Below are 16,051 nucleotides of genomic sequence, written 5' to 3'. Positions count from 1 at the left end.
ATGAAATGACAATGATGAGGTAGCCTTGAAGAAAATTGGTAAGTATGGTCAGGAGTGGATTGATCTTGCCCACGATAAGGGCAAGCGTAGCTCCCTCAATAAATTTTCTGGTTTACTAATGTTACAGAGTTACGCATGTCTGAATAATTACATAGAAAAATAGGTGGAATATTCATCCACCTTGCATTGTTAAAGTCTCGAAAACACTTTCCGACAGTATCGTCCCGATTTTAGTTAATCAAAAGTTGTTTTTCAACGCGTTCGGTTTAAAAAATTATGGATACTCTGGCTTGGACTCACAATTACAAAAATTATTTAAAATAATAAAAATATATTTCCTTTTAAAGAATTTCATTGTATAATATATCGACCGTATTAACAACATTATAAAAACATTATAAAAATTCTTCCAAAGTAACATAATGAAATAATTAATTGCTGATTTGCTTATGCAATTAATGCAAAATGTTTACTAAATCAATGGATAGGGTTTGGAACAAATTGGTCCAACCCCCATGCACCAATTGACTTCGGCGCACATTGTGGGTCTTGAAACTTCAAGCATGTTTGAAAATTACAAAATCTCAGGATATTGCTAGCTGAATCTCTCTTCCGGGCCTAATTGTACTGAATTGCACAGAGAACGAGCACGAGGGCGGAAGTGACGTCACAAAGATCTGGTTCTCTTCAAATACTTCAACTGCTCTGGCGCATTCAACAGGGTGTTGTTTATTTTCCGCCAGTAGCCATCATCCTACATAGGCTGTGTCTAATAACGACGAGGAAGTGTACTCCAAACAGAAAAGCCTGGATGCAGGCCAATATCTGCAGTGTTGCAAACTACGAGAGATATAGGCTAGTATTTGGAGTGTTGCAAACCAAGTGTATTTATCACTTAAAGTTTTTTAAAAAATTGAATTGATCAATTGGATTGTTGTTTTAAGTCCACTTTGTACACAAATAGGCTAATCTGGACTGGACCTGCAGTTTAAAGTGGGATTCGAGTCACTGTGCAACGTGCCCCTACCGGGTACCGAACCCGGGTCTCCTAGATTACAAGACGAGGACATTACCACAACAAATTTAACATTTATGTTTGTGTATGGATCAGATTAGATTTACTTTCAGATGTGCTATCTGGAATGGCGACAAGGGCGTACCCAGACATTTTCCGGTGGGGCGGGGTCAACATTTTTTCTTGGGGAACAAAAACACCTTCCAAGGAGGGCAAAGTAAGTTTTTGAATTATTTGTGAAAAAGCATAACATTTATTTTATTTTCCATGTAAAAAGCACGAACATAATCAAAATTTTCGCCACTCATTTTCCAGAAGAGCTCGCGTTCCTTTCTCCTGCTGAATACGCCCATGAATGGTGACGAAGTTAGTTATAGACACACAACGTACCATGTAGTATTAATAAGGCCTAATCTTTAATACTGTGTGCTTCATAGTTCCAATATCCTTGGTTTATGCCATGAAAATTATTATGGATAGAAAACTTTAGACTTGTCACCGTAATCAGTGTCTCATTTGGAACCCTCCGCCAGATGGCAGGCAAGCGATTTAACTAATCTTAACAGTTACGTAATATAAATATTCCTTTCGGTTAAGATTATTTTCTATGTCCAATAAGAAAGTTACTGTTGCTACATGTTTGTAATAAATAATGTGCTTAAAGATAAAATAGCTTGTTGGATGAATACGACGTTACACGTGCTAGGCTAGTGGGTTCCCACCAGAACTCTGAGTAACAAAAAGTTTTTTTGGAAAGATTTCGTAGCCAACGTCAACGTACTTTTCTTGGTCGGGAATTTTCAAAAGACGGAAGTTTGATGCCTTACTAAAGTATCACAAAATTGGTATTAAGATGTTCTTTTCAATTAAGGCTTTCTGAGGTTAATCTAATATATAAATCTAATCTAATATATAAAAATGGATGTGTGTGTGTGTGTGTGTGTGTGTGTATGGGTGTTTGTTCCAGCATAACTCTCGAACGCCTGGAGCGATTTCAACCAAACTTGGTACGCGTATCACTTGCAATCTCGAAAGAAATACTGTTGGGGTAAGACACCCCTAGGGGTGGGGATAGGATGGGGTGACATGTAAAAATAATAAAAAATGACCTATATTAGTGTGGAATCCATAGTTGTCGGTGTCGCTAAGATGAATAGTGACACTCCCAATGCCATTCAACTCCAAGATACCCCTGGCACCCCTACGGGTGGGGGGTGAGAAAGGGGTGACATGTAAAACGACCCCGATATTAGAATGGAATCCATAGTTTTCGGGGTCTCTAAGATGAATAGTTGCACTCCCAATGCCATTCAACTCCAAGACACCCCTAGGGGTGGGGGTTGGGGTGGGAGAGGGTTGACATGTAAAGCGCCGATATTAGTGTGGAATCCATAGTTTTCGGGGCCGCTGAGATGAATAGTGACACTCCCAATCCCGTTCAACTCCAAGTTCATTTTACACTATAGTTAGAATTCATTATATTCCCGTCTAATAGAAAATTGAGATAAATAAATACCCGGGCAACTTCGGGCAATCAGCTAGTTTAATATAAGACTTAGTTTATAAAATGATTGCATAAAGCTGTTAAAACCACTGAAAGTTGAGGGTCTCTCTCCATCACGTGACGTAATCTGATCATGTTCATGAATATAATTAACGTAATCACAGGGATGTACTTGCTCCCTAGGTCCCATCTCATCATAATATTTTGGCTCCCAGTAGAATGACAGCACTATGTTCCTACGCGTCAGCAAAAATTTGATGCGCCTGGTGTTATGTTACATCCGGTGTAGCGGGCCACGAGCGGTTTTATTGTTGAGTCAGCAGAACGTGTCTGATCACCTTGAAGGCATCGGAAGCGGTGGGGGAGGGGGTCAATGGATTTGTCACGTTGTTTCTTGATGTATGCTAACCTAACACGTGCGTATGTTTGTGTGTGTGTGGAGGAAATGCGCGCGCAACCATTGCGTATGATTCAAAGACATGAAGAAATGATTTAAAGATGGCGCCGAAGGTGCTTTACCTCGAAAGTTTAGCGGCTAAGGTTATTGCTCTGTAAAACAAGAGGCGTCGAGGGTTCGATTCCTGGTAGAGTCAATATTGATTGATTGATAGATTGAGTTAGTTTTTTTAAGTCCGTTTTATGCACGGCAAAACTAATCAGGATTGGAGCTACAGTTGAAAAGTGGTGATTCGGACCACTATGTGCCTCCACCGAGTATCGAACCTGGGACCCCTTGATTACAAGGCGACGATGTCAATATTGAATGGTCTCGATTAGCCTGTGTGTAAATAAAGGCAACAAAATGGTTGAGTTCGAAAATCGAGTTGGGTTAGTGGTTAATGTTGTCACCTGGCAATGAAGAGGTCGCGGGTTCGATTCTCTAGGTAGTTAAATTAGGCCAATTGTTTAGTCCCGCCATTATAGGTCCTCGATTAGTCCATCTGTGCATAAATAGTGTTTGAATAAAATCAAGATGGCGGCCTTGGGTTAGTGGTTAATGTTGTCGCCTGGTAATGAAGAGGTCGCGGGTTCGATTCTCTAGGTAGTTAAATGAGGCCAATTGTTTTGTCCCGCCATTATAGGTCCCGATTAGTCCATCTGTGCATAAATAGTATTTGAATAAAATCAATATGGCGGCCGCGTTTTGTGTTTAGCGGCGGCGGCGACCGGGGCGGGGCGCGGGGCGGAGCGGCGCGGCGCGGCGGGGTGTTTTTTTATGCCGCGAGATGTTTTAACCAAGTGGTTGAGGGTTCGATTCCCAATGTTGGTGAAAATTGGATATTCAATTGTATTTGTTTAAAAGTTCCGATTAGCTTTTTGTGCACAAAGAGAAAATGAACTAATTGGAAATAGGATGTTTATGCTGTAATGAAAAGGTCCCGGGTTCGATTCACAATGTCAAATTGGCTGATAATGATGTTGTTTTTAAAATAAAATAAAAAAGAAGTGTGTTGAGTCCCTATTAGTATTTATGCAGGAACAGATATTAAAAAATCAAAACAAAATGGCTGTGACTGGTGTTTAGTATTCGAAAGGTTCCAGGTTCGAGTTCCTAGTTATAATTTTTTTTTTAGTTTACAGAATTAGTCCACATTTATTGCGTTTTGGCGAACATGTCCTCCCCCTTTGTGGCATTTGGACATGTTGGAGATATACATAGAAAGTGTTGTCAAAGTGGTTAATAATGATTTTCTGTTTAAATAAAAAAGAAGTGTGTTATCAGCCCCGATTAGCACGAACAGATATTCAAAAAGCAAAACAAAATAGCTGATATTGTTGTTTAGTATTCAAAAGGTTTTGGGTTCCAATGCTGGCAAATTTGCAGAATAACATTGATTTGTTTAAAAAGTGAGTTACTATTCCCGATTATTTTTGATACACAAATAGAAAATGGGGTGATTTTGGAGTTTTGCAACCAAGGGGTTAATGTTGGCGTTTTTTAACGCAGTCCCGATTAACCGTAATGCATAAAGCTGTTTCAACGAATATCGAACCTGGAACCTTTTGATTACAATGCAAAGACTTTACCACTAATGTATGCTATGTTTTAAAACCAAAAATAAATAATAGTATCGAATTTAAAAAAAAAAATGCGTTACCAGTCTCGATTAGCCATTATGCACAAACAGATGTGTTTTGAAACCAAAGGGGGGTCGAGGGTTCGATTACAACTGGATATGTATGTTGAGAAAACTAAAGGTCAACAGGCATGGAAAGTTTTTATTCGCCATCTCAAAATAAGTTTTTGGGCTTGGTACAGGTAGCTTTTTGTAGAAAGCCCCACAACGACATCAACGTGGCTACCATCTGTGGGGGCCTCTTTTTTTTTAAGTTGGAGAGGGGCACAAAGCCGTTTGTACCATACAACGTTGCACCGAAGAACCAACTTGTCAACTAGTCACTCACTCCATCATTAAAGTGCACAACATAATATCAGATTTGCACTGATAATAAGCAAAAAAATTATAGCGGCTGCATAATTATATTTCAATGACAGCAAATGGTTTCAAATGAATGGTTTTCACTTTTATTTTTTACTAAGTAACAGATTTGGTAATGAAAAGCTTTAACATTTGCATATAATATGAGATTTGTTTTGGTATCCAGTTTGTATGTTGACCAAATCACAGATATACTATTACTAAGGATAGCATTAACTTAATCTAATAAAAATATATTCCACTGCATTACAAAATTAACTCATTCTGTTTTCTGTTGTTTGAATCCATATGGTAAAGTCTCGAAATTTGATGCACATCTTTTTCTTTTGGTATATACCACCTGAAAAACCCTTATTTCCGGCTTACTAACAACGGAATGTGTTTTTGTGCGTACAATTTTGTTCGAGTTGAGTAAAGTTAAAGAGGAGGTGTTGTTGAGAATAGCATTGGTGAGTGATTCGAAATTGATTGTGCTGCTGTTTTTATGGTTTAGACATATGCCTTTCACCTTGCAAACAGTAGTAACATTAGTATTGTCTGGATTTACTACCTCAAATGCATAACTTTTCGGCCCACTGGATGAAAATGCTCTGATATAAGCATTTTTCCCATAGAGTTCTAGTTCATTTGTTAACTCCCCTAGGTAGTCTCCAACAGGCAGATCAACATCACCTGGCCTTTGAATATAAATAACACTATCGGTATCATAGTACAATACATTTTCGCCTAATGTATCCAAATATTCATAAAGCTCTAATCGTGCATGTGTTGTAGTGTATGCTGCAATAACTACATTTACAGTCGATAATGGAAGTGCAGATTCTTCGAGATATTGCCAGTGAACAATCAACATATCTTCATTTATAGGTATAACTTGATGTACTTCAACATTGGGATTTTCTAGTTTATCGAAAAAATCCTTAGGATTGTTGATAATACTAACTTGACCAGGGTTTTCTCTCTGTCCAAATTTACCCCAAAATGAATTCAGCATAAGTTTTGCTAAGCTTCGTAATCCAGGATTAGCACATATTCTGTTTTCATCCAACAACACACCCTCCTTTTCAAAATAGTCAGCTATGTATTTTTTTTTGGATTCTTCATCAATACACCACAATGGCCAGCCGCTTGCTTCAACTTTTGCTTTGAGAAATGTATTGATGTACTCTGCAAAAACACCACCTGATTTTTTTGCAGGATCATATTGTTCAACATTATATTCCCATACCTCATGTAATTCTAAAATTTTGTATTTCTTTTGAACTGCCTTCTGAACTTCATCCACAACCCAGGTTCCAGTTATAGCTCTTTCCCTAGCAGTATGGTTACATTCCGCCTGGTTTATTTCATCGGCACAAGTTCTACATAGAGGGAAAGTTAATTTTGAATTGGTTCGATATGGTAACACAGGATGGTACAGATCTCTCGGTGGAAGTATTGTTGCTTTGACAAGTCCTTCAAAAGAATAAATATCGGGGCATTCTTCCCCCACATAAATTTTCACCGGATGGCCAACTGGAAACTTTTTAACTTTGCAACAATAAGGGTACAGGCTACATACATCCTTATATTGAATTGTTTCATTTTCTTTCACAGTGTAATGTAGTTTGGTAGCATTAGTTCTACCACCATAAAACGCCTCCCGGGGAATTATGGGGGCTTTAATTGATAACGGATGTTTTTCAACATAATGTTTCATGGTTTTGTTATTTCTCAACTGCTGGTGAAATTCGCACCCCCACATCTCATGGACAATGTAGTTAAGTGCTTTTAATCTGGTAATTTTATTTTCTGTTCTTTCATACCGAAAAGACAAAGTATCATATGGGTCATCATGAAGAGGTTCTGTACGTGAAGTAGGGAAACATTTGACACAACCATGTGTTCTGCATCCTTGATATTCAAATACATGCTCTTGCCCCTTATGATCTTTAAAATATCCATCTACTTTCAAATTTCCTCCAACTTTTACTTCTGGTCCTCTGGCTGCATGTTGGATTTCGATTTTATGTTTTTTTTCCTCCCATACCAACCATTGAATAGCCTCTATAGACTGAATATCACACCATCTGTATCCGTTTTTAGGAATAATTCCTATATGTTCTGCTTTCAAAAATCTTTTACGGAATACTTTATTACAAGCTGAAGCGATGGTGATGGCTTCCAATAATGGGTTCACTGTTGTTTCTTTTTCAAAAGTGGTCATGAATTTCAAACAGGCAGCACGTAGTACATTAACATCTTCTACACAGTATTTTCTCAACTCCTTCTGCATATCGAAAACTACCCCTGTTTTCTGTTGTTCACTATGCCATTCCAAAAAACTGGTTCTCTGATTCTCCATCATAGAATCAACAGCGTAAAATTCAGTACCAGGGATACATCCGACATATTCTTTATTTTTCAAAGTATTAAAAAAATGAGGAAAATACCCTTTGGACATTGGGAGATCAAATGCTTTCGGTAATTTGTTGAGCGCCATTGGAATAAAGTTGAGAGAATCTATGAAATGGATATTGTGCATCTTCAAAGATAATATTTTGGCTCCATTCATGATCACAGACGGTGTCCATTTCATTTTTTCGATCATAGTTTGCAGTACAAAGTGCGAATCATACCCTCTACTATTGTGTGCAATACACACAATATTGTTAATTTTGGTGCGGTGAGCTGAAACAAATTGCAGAAAATTGTAAACAGGTTCTGTACTATCAAAAATGTGCTGTCTTTTTCCGCATACACTTCACCATTGAGACATATCTTTGTTCTCAATGCAATTATAGCATACATTTTGGCACACCAAAAGATTTGGAATATGCAGAAATTTGTTTTCAGTGCCTTCTAGTTTTGTGTCCTGCCTCGATTCAATATCGTAGAAAACAAGCATTGCTTTTTTTGATATAAGAGAAGATATTTGTTTGCCATAAATTTTTTGGATGTGACATAGATGTTCAGATGGTACCATATTTTTACAGCTGACACAGAATTTCTCCCCACATATATGAGGATTTCTGTTTGTACGGATAGCATACGCTTTCATGCATTTTTCACAACATTTTACTGTCTGACAAAGATAGTTTTTTCTATTGTAACATGTTTTATGATTATTGTAACACTTTTGACCATAGAAAAATCTGTTACAATCAGTGCACTTTATTTTGGTTTCTGAAACAGTACATTTGGGCTTTTCTTGGCATTGTGAACAAACAGCTGTACAGGATCCTAGGTGTCTAGAAACATGATCATATTTCTTATGGCAAGTTTCACAATAGAAATTAGCGGAGAATGCAGCTGTAAGAGATGTTATAACATTAAAATGGTTGTTTATGTACACCAAATTTAAAGTTTCGCGCCTAGGTAATAAAGGACCTTCATATATCACATCACACCCGGAAAATCCATTATATACGGTAATTTTGAAATCAGATAAATAGTCCTGAAATTTTTGAATTTCGGTAGTTCCTCCACCACCACTCAAATTTTCCCCAGCTTCTCTGCACAGTTTATCCACTTCTTCTTCCATAACACATTTATGTTGTCTAACATACTGATAACGTTTTTTAGGTTCATTTTTGTAAACATTAATACCTCTTGCCACAACCAACGCATAAGCCAAACACCTGCTATCGGAATTTTTAATAGTTATAATTCCTTTTTTTAGTTTACAGAATTGTTCCCCATTCATTGCATTTTGGCGAACACGTCCTCCCCCTCGTGGCATTTGGACATGATGGAGATATACATAGAAATTGTTGTCAGAAAGAAATGTTGTATTGCTCTGCAATACTTTTTCCAATGCTGCCCACAATATCTCCATATTTATCGCCTGTGCTTCCCGAAAAGATAACCAAAAAGGGAGATCAGGGTGATCTTCATTCCTGATAGTAATACCAACTTGGTCATGCTCGGCCACATCACGTAGAAGATATTGGATCAGTTCTTGCAATCCCTCCTGAACCCATATCACCGGATTCTCATTGTGTGGTGGCCCCCGCAACCGAGCACGCACCATTCGTCCTTCCATATTGAATCTTTGGTAACGCCTTCTTGTCTCTTCTATAACTTCAACATGATGTAACACTGCATCATCGCCACCACCTACCTGTCTGCACACTTCCGCTTCCTGAATACAATCCCGAAGAACCATTTGGTATAACACTGGCGAAATATGATTTGTACATTGCTCCAATTCTTTAGTCTCTAAAACAGATTCTAAATGGAAAATATCTCCACATTTTTCATCGGTTGTTCCAATACACCCAAATATCCCTGTATCCTGGTTGTTATACTTGTTAGGAAACATTTCAACATGTTGGTTGATCTCACTAGAAATAGAGACAGAGGGTCTGGATTGATTGCTGTTAATACCAGTAGAGGTAGAGGGGGTAGAATGTTCTGCTGACTCAACATTAAAAAAGCTCGTACCCCGCTACGACAGGATGTAACATAACACCAGTCGCATCAAATTTTTGCTGACGCGTAGGAATGGCGTAGAAATTATTCGAATCACTCACCAATGCTATTCTCAACAACACCTCCTCTTTAACTTTACTCAACTCGAACAAAATTGTACGCACAAAAACACATTCCGTTGTTAGTAAGCCGGAAATAAGGGTTTTTCAGGTGGTATATACCAAAAGAAAAAGATGTGCATCAAATTTCGAGACTTTACCATATGGATTCAAACAACAGAAAACAGAATGAGTTAATTTTGTAATGCAGTGGAATATATTTTTATTAGATTAAGTTAATGCTATCCTTAGTAATAGTATATCTGTGATTTGGTCAACATACAAACTGGATACCAAAACAAATCTCATATTATATGCAAATGTTAAAGCTTTTCATTACCAAATCTGTTACTTAGTAAAAAATAAAAGTGAAAACCATTCATTTGAAACCATTTGCTGTCATTGAAATATAATTATGCAGCCGCTATAATTTTTTTGCTTATTATCAGTGCAAATCTGATATTATGTTGTGCACTTTAATGATGGAGTGAGTGACTAGTTGACAAGTTGGTTCTTCGGTGCAACGTTGTATGGTACAAACGGCTTTGTGCCCCTCTCCAACTTAAAAAAAAAGAGGCCCCCACAGATGGTAGCCACGTTGATGTCGTTGTGGGGCTTTCTACAAAAAGCTACCTGTACCAAGCCCAAAAACTTATTTTGAGATGGCGAATAAAAACTTTCCATGCCTGTTGACCTTTAGTTTTCTCAACATACATATCCAGTTGTAATCGAACCCTCGACCCCCCTTTGGTTTCAAAACACATCTGTTTGTGCATAATGGCTAATCGAGACTGGTAACGCATTTTTTTTTTTAAATTCGATACTATTATTTATTTTTGGTTTTAAAACATAGCATACATTAGTGGTAAAGTCTTTGCATTGTAATCAAAAGGTTCCAGGTTCGATATTCGTTGAAACAGCTTTATGCATTACGGTTAATCGGGACTGCGTTAAAAAACGCCAACATTAACCCCTTGGTTGCAAAACTCCAAAATCACCCCATTTTCTATTTGTGTATCAAAAATAATCGGGAATAGTAACTCACTTTTTAAACAAATCAATGTTATTCTGCAAATTTGCCAGCATTGGAACCCAAAACCTTTTGAATACTAAACAACAATATCAGCTATTTTGTTTTGCTTTTTGAATATCTGTTCGTGCTAATCGGGGCTGATAACACACTTCTTTTTTATTTAAACAGAAAATCATTATTAACCACTTTGACAACACTTTCTATGTATATCTCCAACATGTCCAAATGCCACAAAGGGGGAGGACATGTTCGCCAAAACGCAATAAATGTGGACTAATTCTGTAAACTAAAAAAAAAATTATAACTAGGAACTCGAACCTGGAACCTTTCGAATACTAAACACCAGTCACAGCCATTTTGTTTTGATTTTTTAATATCTGTTCCTGCATAAATACTAATAGGGACTCAACACACTTCTTTTTTATTTTATTTTAAAAACAACATCATTATCAGCCAATTTGACATTGTGAATCGAACCCGGGACCTTTTCATTACAGCATAAACATCCTATTTCCAATTAGTTCATTTTCTCTTTGTGCACAAAAAGCTAATCGGAACTTTTAAACAAATACAATTGAATATCCAATTTTCACCAACATTGGGAATCGAACCCTCAACCACTTGGTTAAAACATCTCGCGGCATAAAAAAACACCCCGCCGCGCCGCGCCGCTCCGCCCCGCGCCCCGCCCCGGTCGCCGCCGCCGCTAAACACAAAACGCGGCCGCCATATTGATTTTATTCAAATACTATTTATGCACAGATGGACTAATCGGGACCTATAATGGCGGGACAAAACAATTGGCCTCATTTAACTACCTAGAGAATCGAACCCGCGACCTCTTCATTACCAGGCGACAACATTAACCACTAACCCAAGGCCGCCATCTTGATTTTATTCAAACACTATTTATGCACAGATGGACTAATCGAGGACCTATAATGGCGGGACTAAACAATTGGCCTAATTTAACTACCTAGAGAATCGAACCCGCGACCTCTTCATTGCCAGGTGACAACATTAACCACTAACCCAACTCGATTTTCGAACTCAACCATTTTGTTGCCTTTATTTACACACAGGCTAATCGAGACCATTCAATATTGACATCGTCGCCTTGTAATCAAGGGGTCCCAGGTTCGATACTCGGTGGAGGCACATAGTGGTCCGAATCACCACTTTTCAACTGTAGCTCCAATCCTGATTAGTTTTGCCGTGCATAAAACGGACTTAAAAAAACTAACTCAATCTATCAATCAATCAATATTTACTCTACCAGGAATCGAACCCTCGACGCCTCTTGTTTTACAGAGCAATAACCTTAGCCGCTAAACTTTCGAGGTAAAGCACCTTCGGCGCCATCTTTAAATCATTTCTTCATGTCTTTGAATCATACGCAATGGTTGCGCGCGCATTTCCTCCACACACACACACAAACATACGCACGTGTTAGGTTAGCATACATCAAGAAACAACGTGACAAATCCATTGACCCCCTCCCCCACCGCTTCCGATGCCTTCAAGGTGATCAGACACGTTCTGCTGACTCAACAATAAAACCGCTCGTGGCCCGCTACACCGGATGTAACATAACACCAGGCGCATCAAATTTTTGCTGACGCGTAGGAACATAGTGCTGTCATTCTACTCTCCCTTGAACTCCATAATAAGAAATTGCTAAATTAACATGTTTAACAAAAGTTATGATGGACATTAGTGTTCTTTGCTAAGCGATTAACATCCATCAGGGAAGGTTAAAAATACACATTCTGTTACTATAATTTCTTCAGGAATACCGCTAAATTCCTTGCCGTCAACAATGCTATGAAACTGTTTCCTGCCACAGATATTCCAATTAAATGGTTACGCTATAGTCTGTGGTCTAGGTTTTATCCAAGGTTATTAGAGCAAGGCAAAAACTTGCGCGCAGAACAAGTAAGCAATGCTCGTTGAGCGGAGCATATTGGGCTGCCAGCAATTGAGCGATCACACTGCTCGCTGAGCGCTCATAAATACTGGATGCACCCCAGCTAATTTTGGAAGGATCTTTCGGCTACGTGTAGAAACAAAGTTAGGCAAATCTTCTCTTTTACTTTGATTCAGCGGGGAGACTGCTACAATCACTCTAGCCCTTTAATCTTAATGTGCCCACGGGATTAGTAGTATAGATAGAGATACTAGTTTATTCTTAGTTTATTCAGCAAAAATACGTTCATGTATTCTCGCGCTTTGCGAACTTCATAGACATATTTCACTTTCGGAAAGAAGTATGTTAAAACGGATTTTACACAGAAATGCAGAACGCTATGCTGTATAGAGAAAGGAAGTTCCGATTGCAGTAATATTTGGACAAGCTCATAAGCTGCGTTTTTAATGCAATTTAGTGATGCAAATCACTGATTGGTGTTGGCAACACTGATACGAATTCGAAGGAAAGCAAGCATCATCGTGGTCTCCTGCCGAAGTTTTCAACCAGCCAGGCGTTGTGGCTAAATTTATCCGTCTCTCTCTCTCTCTCTCTCTCTCTCTCTCTCTCTCTCTCTCTCTCTCTCTCTCTCTCTCTCTCTGTCGTTCTTCCACTTGACGTCCTTCAAATTGTGCCAATTTCGGAATGCACAACCTACATGTAAGGTTCGCCACCTAACAATAGCCAAAAATGACACTTGGGAGTCTGGTAAAATGTACAATCCACGTCACATCTTCAGTGATAGCCATCCTCAAATAAATATTGCAAGATTCATTTTGAGTAACACATAAACATATCCAAGAAAGAGGAATAAGAAAGGTTCGCCGTGAGGGAGTAAAATTTGAGAACAAGAAATATCCCTTTCTTAAGTTAGGAATTACTATTGTAGCACAAACAATAAGTAACAAGAATGGAGTGAATAAGTAAAATAATTGTGGAATATTTCGAACAAGCATCATATACTAGCTTATAATTATTTGGAAAAAATATTTATTCTCTTCTAGATAAAAAAGGTACTGGTATTATAACGTGCGTTAGGTACCACTAGAACGTGGGGAAGGGGATGGGGGAGGAACAACAGAGACACTACAGACCTTGCCACGCATGTGTTTTATAACGTCGCTATATGAAATAACAAATTCCTGGTCACTACTCGAACCCAGAACTTTCGAAAAGGCAATGAGTTTTGCACTCAATGTACTTTGCCCCGAGGCGCCTTTAACTTAACAAGAGAGTCTGAAAGTTTAAACTCATGGTTAAAATAACATACATCTAACTAGTCACCACACAGAGGACAAAGTCTGGTACCGCATCAGAAAAATTTCATCACGCGCTTCGACTTTTGGAGTAGAGAGAGTTTCAAGAGCTTAGCTATTGTTACGGGTAAATAATAACTAAAAAATAAGAATTCGTAATGTATCTGTCAGTATATATAGTATATACCTTAGGTATGTGTGTGTGTGTGTGTGTGTGTGTGTGTGTGTGTGTGTGTGTGTAATACATTTTAACCACTGTATTCGCAAAAAAAAAAAAATCGTGCCAGAATGTTATTGAACATATAAAACACACAGAGGAGTTTTAGTTTGAAGTCTACATACAGCATAACAGGGACTGGACCTACAGTTTAAAGTGGGATCCGAAAGACTATATCTGCCTCCGCCGGGTATCAAACCCGGGACCCCTTGATTACAAAGCGACGACGTGACCACTACACATAAACTAGACGCGGTTGTATTTACACAATGTACAAAGTGTGCTAGAAACACTAGAAATCTAAATACTAAATTTGCATTATTTCGCGACTGATATGCATAACAAATATGTTTCGTATGGCATTTTATCCACTTGTACGAGTAAACCATTTCAAACAATATTAACGTTTGTAGATGTTATTGCAATTAGCAAAAGCAATGTCCCCGGTCCCTATAGCTTACGCCTTAATGTACAATATTTAGTAGTTACTTCAGATGCATGTACTTGCATAGCACGGGAACAGGAGTTAACTTTAATGTTATTTGCGAATTCAGCCCACAACATCTACACGAAAAGGCTTTTTTTCATTCATGTAAAGATTTTTGTGAAGGGCAACTTTTTTTAGAATGTTTTTTTGAAAAATGAATACCTTTCCCAACCTCTTGCAAGAAAACATCCAAACTTCCCACGACACAAAAGGAGAATGAAAATATCAAAGGGCATTTCGCCGACCATTACGAAGTTACAAGTAACAAGTTACTTTTTCAACTAAGTAACCGTTACTTACAGCTACATCCAAAAAGCAAGAAAACAAAGGAATGTCGACTAACAAGTACGCAACAACATTCTTGGCCTCAAAGAGGTCGTCGGATGACAAAATTGGACCCGGAACAGATTCTTCTTTTTCTGCACGCCCCGCTACTCATCACAAGATTTGGATACTCACCAACAGATGGAAGCAGGCGCTCCACCGCTTGTGGCGACCTCTACAGTGAGCGTGACGTCATCTCCTACGTTCGCCGTGCACTTCTCCGTGACCACGACAAGGCATGGCGGAGTCGATTGGTTCGTTCCGTCTGCGAAGAAGAACAGAATTAATGTTAACGCTAGTTCTAGAATGCTCACAAGAGTTGTAACAATAATATACAACTTTTTTCAGCATTTGGAGAAATATTGGAAGTAGGGGAGTTACAGCACAGATAAGTGAATTATGGTCGGTATTGCTGCTACAGCCATTTTTCGTCGTCTTCTTCTTCTAAGAGAACCAAACCCAACAAGCCTTACCTAACCACCCAAAAAGCTACCAGCCAATGGCTTAAATGCTTAAAACAATTGTAGCAGCAATCACTGTCGTGAATTATATATAATTACGTATAAGTAGTCTGTGGTTACAGTTATGTGTGTTGTCCTAGTTGCGAACAGTCCTAATTGCGAACACTTGCTGCCCGAACAGGAATATATTCGAAGACTATGTCCTAATCGCGAACACATTTTTCTGCCTTCCCGAGTCTATTTAACGTTTTTTTTTTAAAGGACTCAGTTCAAGACTTGAGACTGGTCAGTGTTTTGTTGGATCACAGAAAATTCGACATTATTAAGGTAGTCGCCAAAGTATATATAATTTAATAATAAAAAGTGTGGCCTATTTTCCATCCCTCCACTACATTATTTGTTCTGTGCTTCCTGTTGAAGCAGTTTCACATCACTTAAGGCACCAACGGAGTTTCGTGTCATTCACACACGAATGAGAATCAAATTACGTCGACAGACTGAAAGGGTTAAATCACCTTGGAGGGATTTACAAAGCAGAAGATCATGATAAGTCAATCAGGGTGGGTATTGTTGTTAGTCAAACCATTTGTCTCTCTGCGTCACTACCTTATCTATTTTTTAGAAACAGGTTTTTCAGTTTCATGTGTTCGCAATTAGGACATGAAATTATTTCTCACTTTTATGCGTTCGCAATTAGGACGATTTAGGCATTGTTCGCAATTAGGACACAACCCAGTTATTCTGTAGCGACGAAATATGTGGAAATTCGGCAAATATGCGAACTTCCCCCTTCCCTAAGGAGTTTACCCAGAATTTTCCATTTGGCGAGTTTAAGG

General features: G+C 38.4%; 1 protein-coding gene across 5 annotated transcripts in view; it reads right to left on the bottom strand.

The window, feature by feature from the left end:
* Window positions 1–16,051, bottom strand: part of LOC145987634 (uncharacterized) — a 529,186-nt gene that overhangs the window by 466,215 nt on the left and 46,920 nt on the right. For all 5 annotated transcript variants that reach the window (XM_083122088.1, XM_083122085.1, XM_083122086.1 and 2 more), the window contains exon 2: window positions 14,890–15,019. Coding sequence is in view for 4 of the 5 variants with exons in the window: in XM_083122085.1 (XP_082978211.1) it covers window positions 14,890–15,019 (130 nt within the window). In the remaining variant the exon portion in view is untranslated. The remainder of the gene's footprint in view (window positions 1–14,889; window positions 15,020–16,051) is intronic.

Source organism: Lepisma saccharinum, chromosome 5, assembly GCF_977018435.1.
Source record: "Lepisma saccharinum chromosome 5, izLepSacc3.1, whole genome shotgun sequence".
In the NCBI taxonomy this organism is placed as follows: Eukaryota; Metazoa; Arthropoda; class Insecta; order Zygentoma; family Lepismatidae; genus Lepisma; species Lepisma saccharinum.
This window is presented reverse-complemented; position numbering and strand designations above follow the sequence as displayed.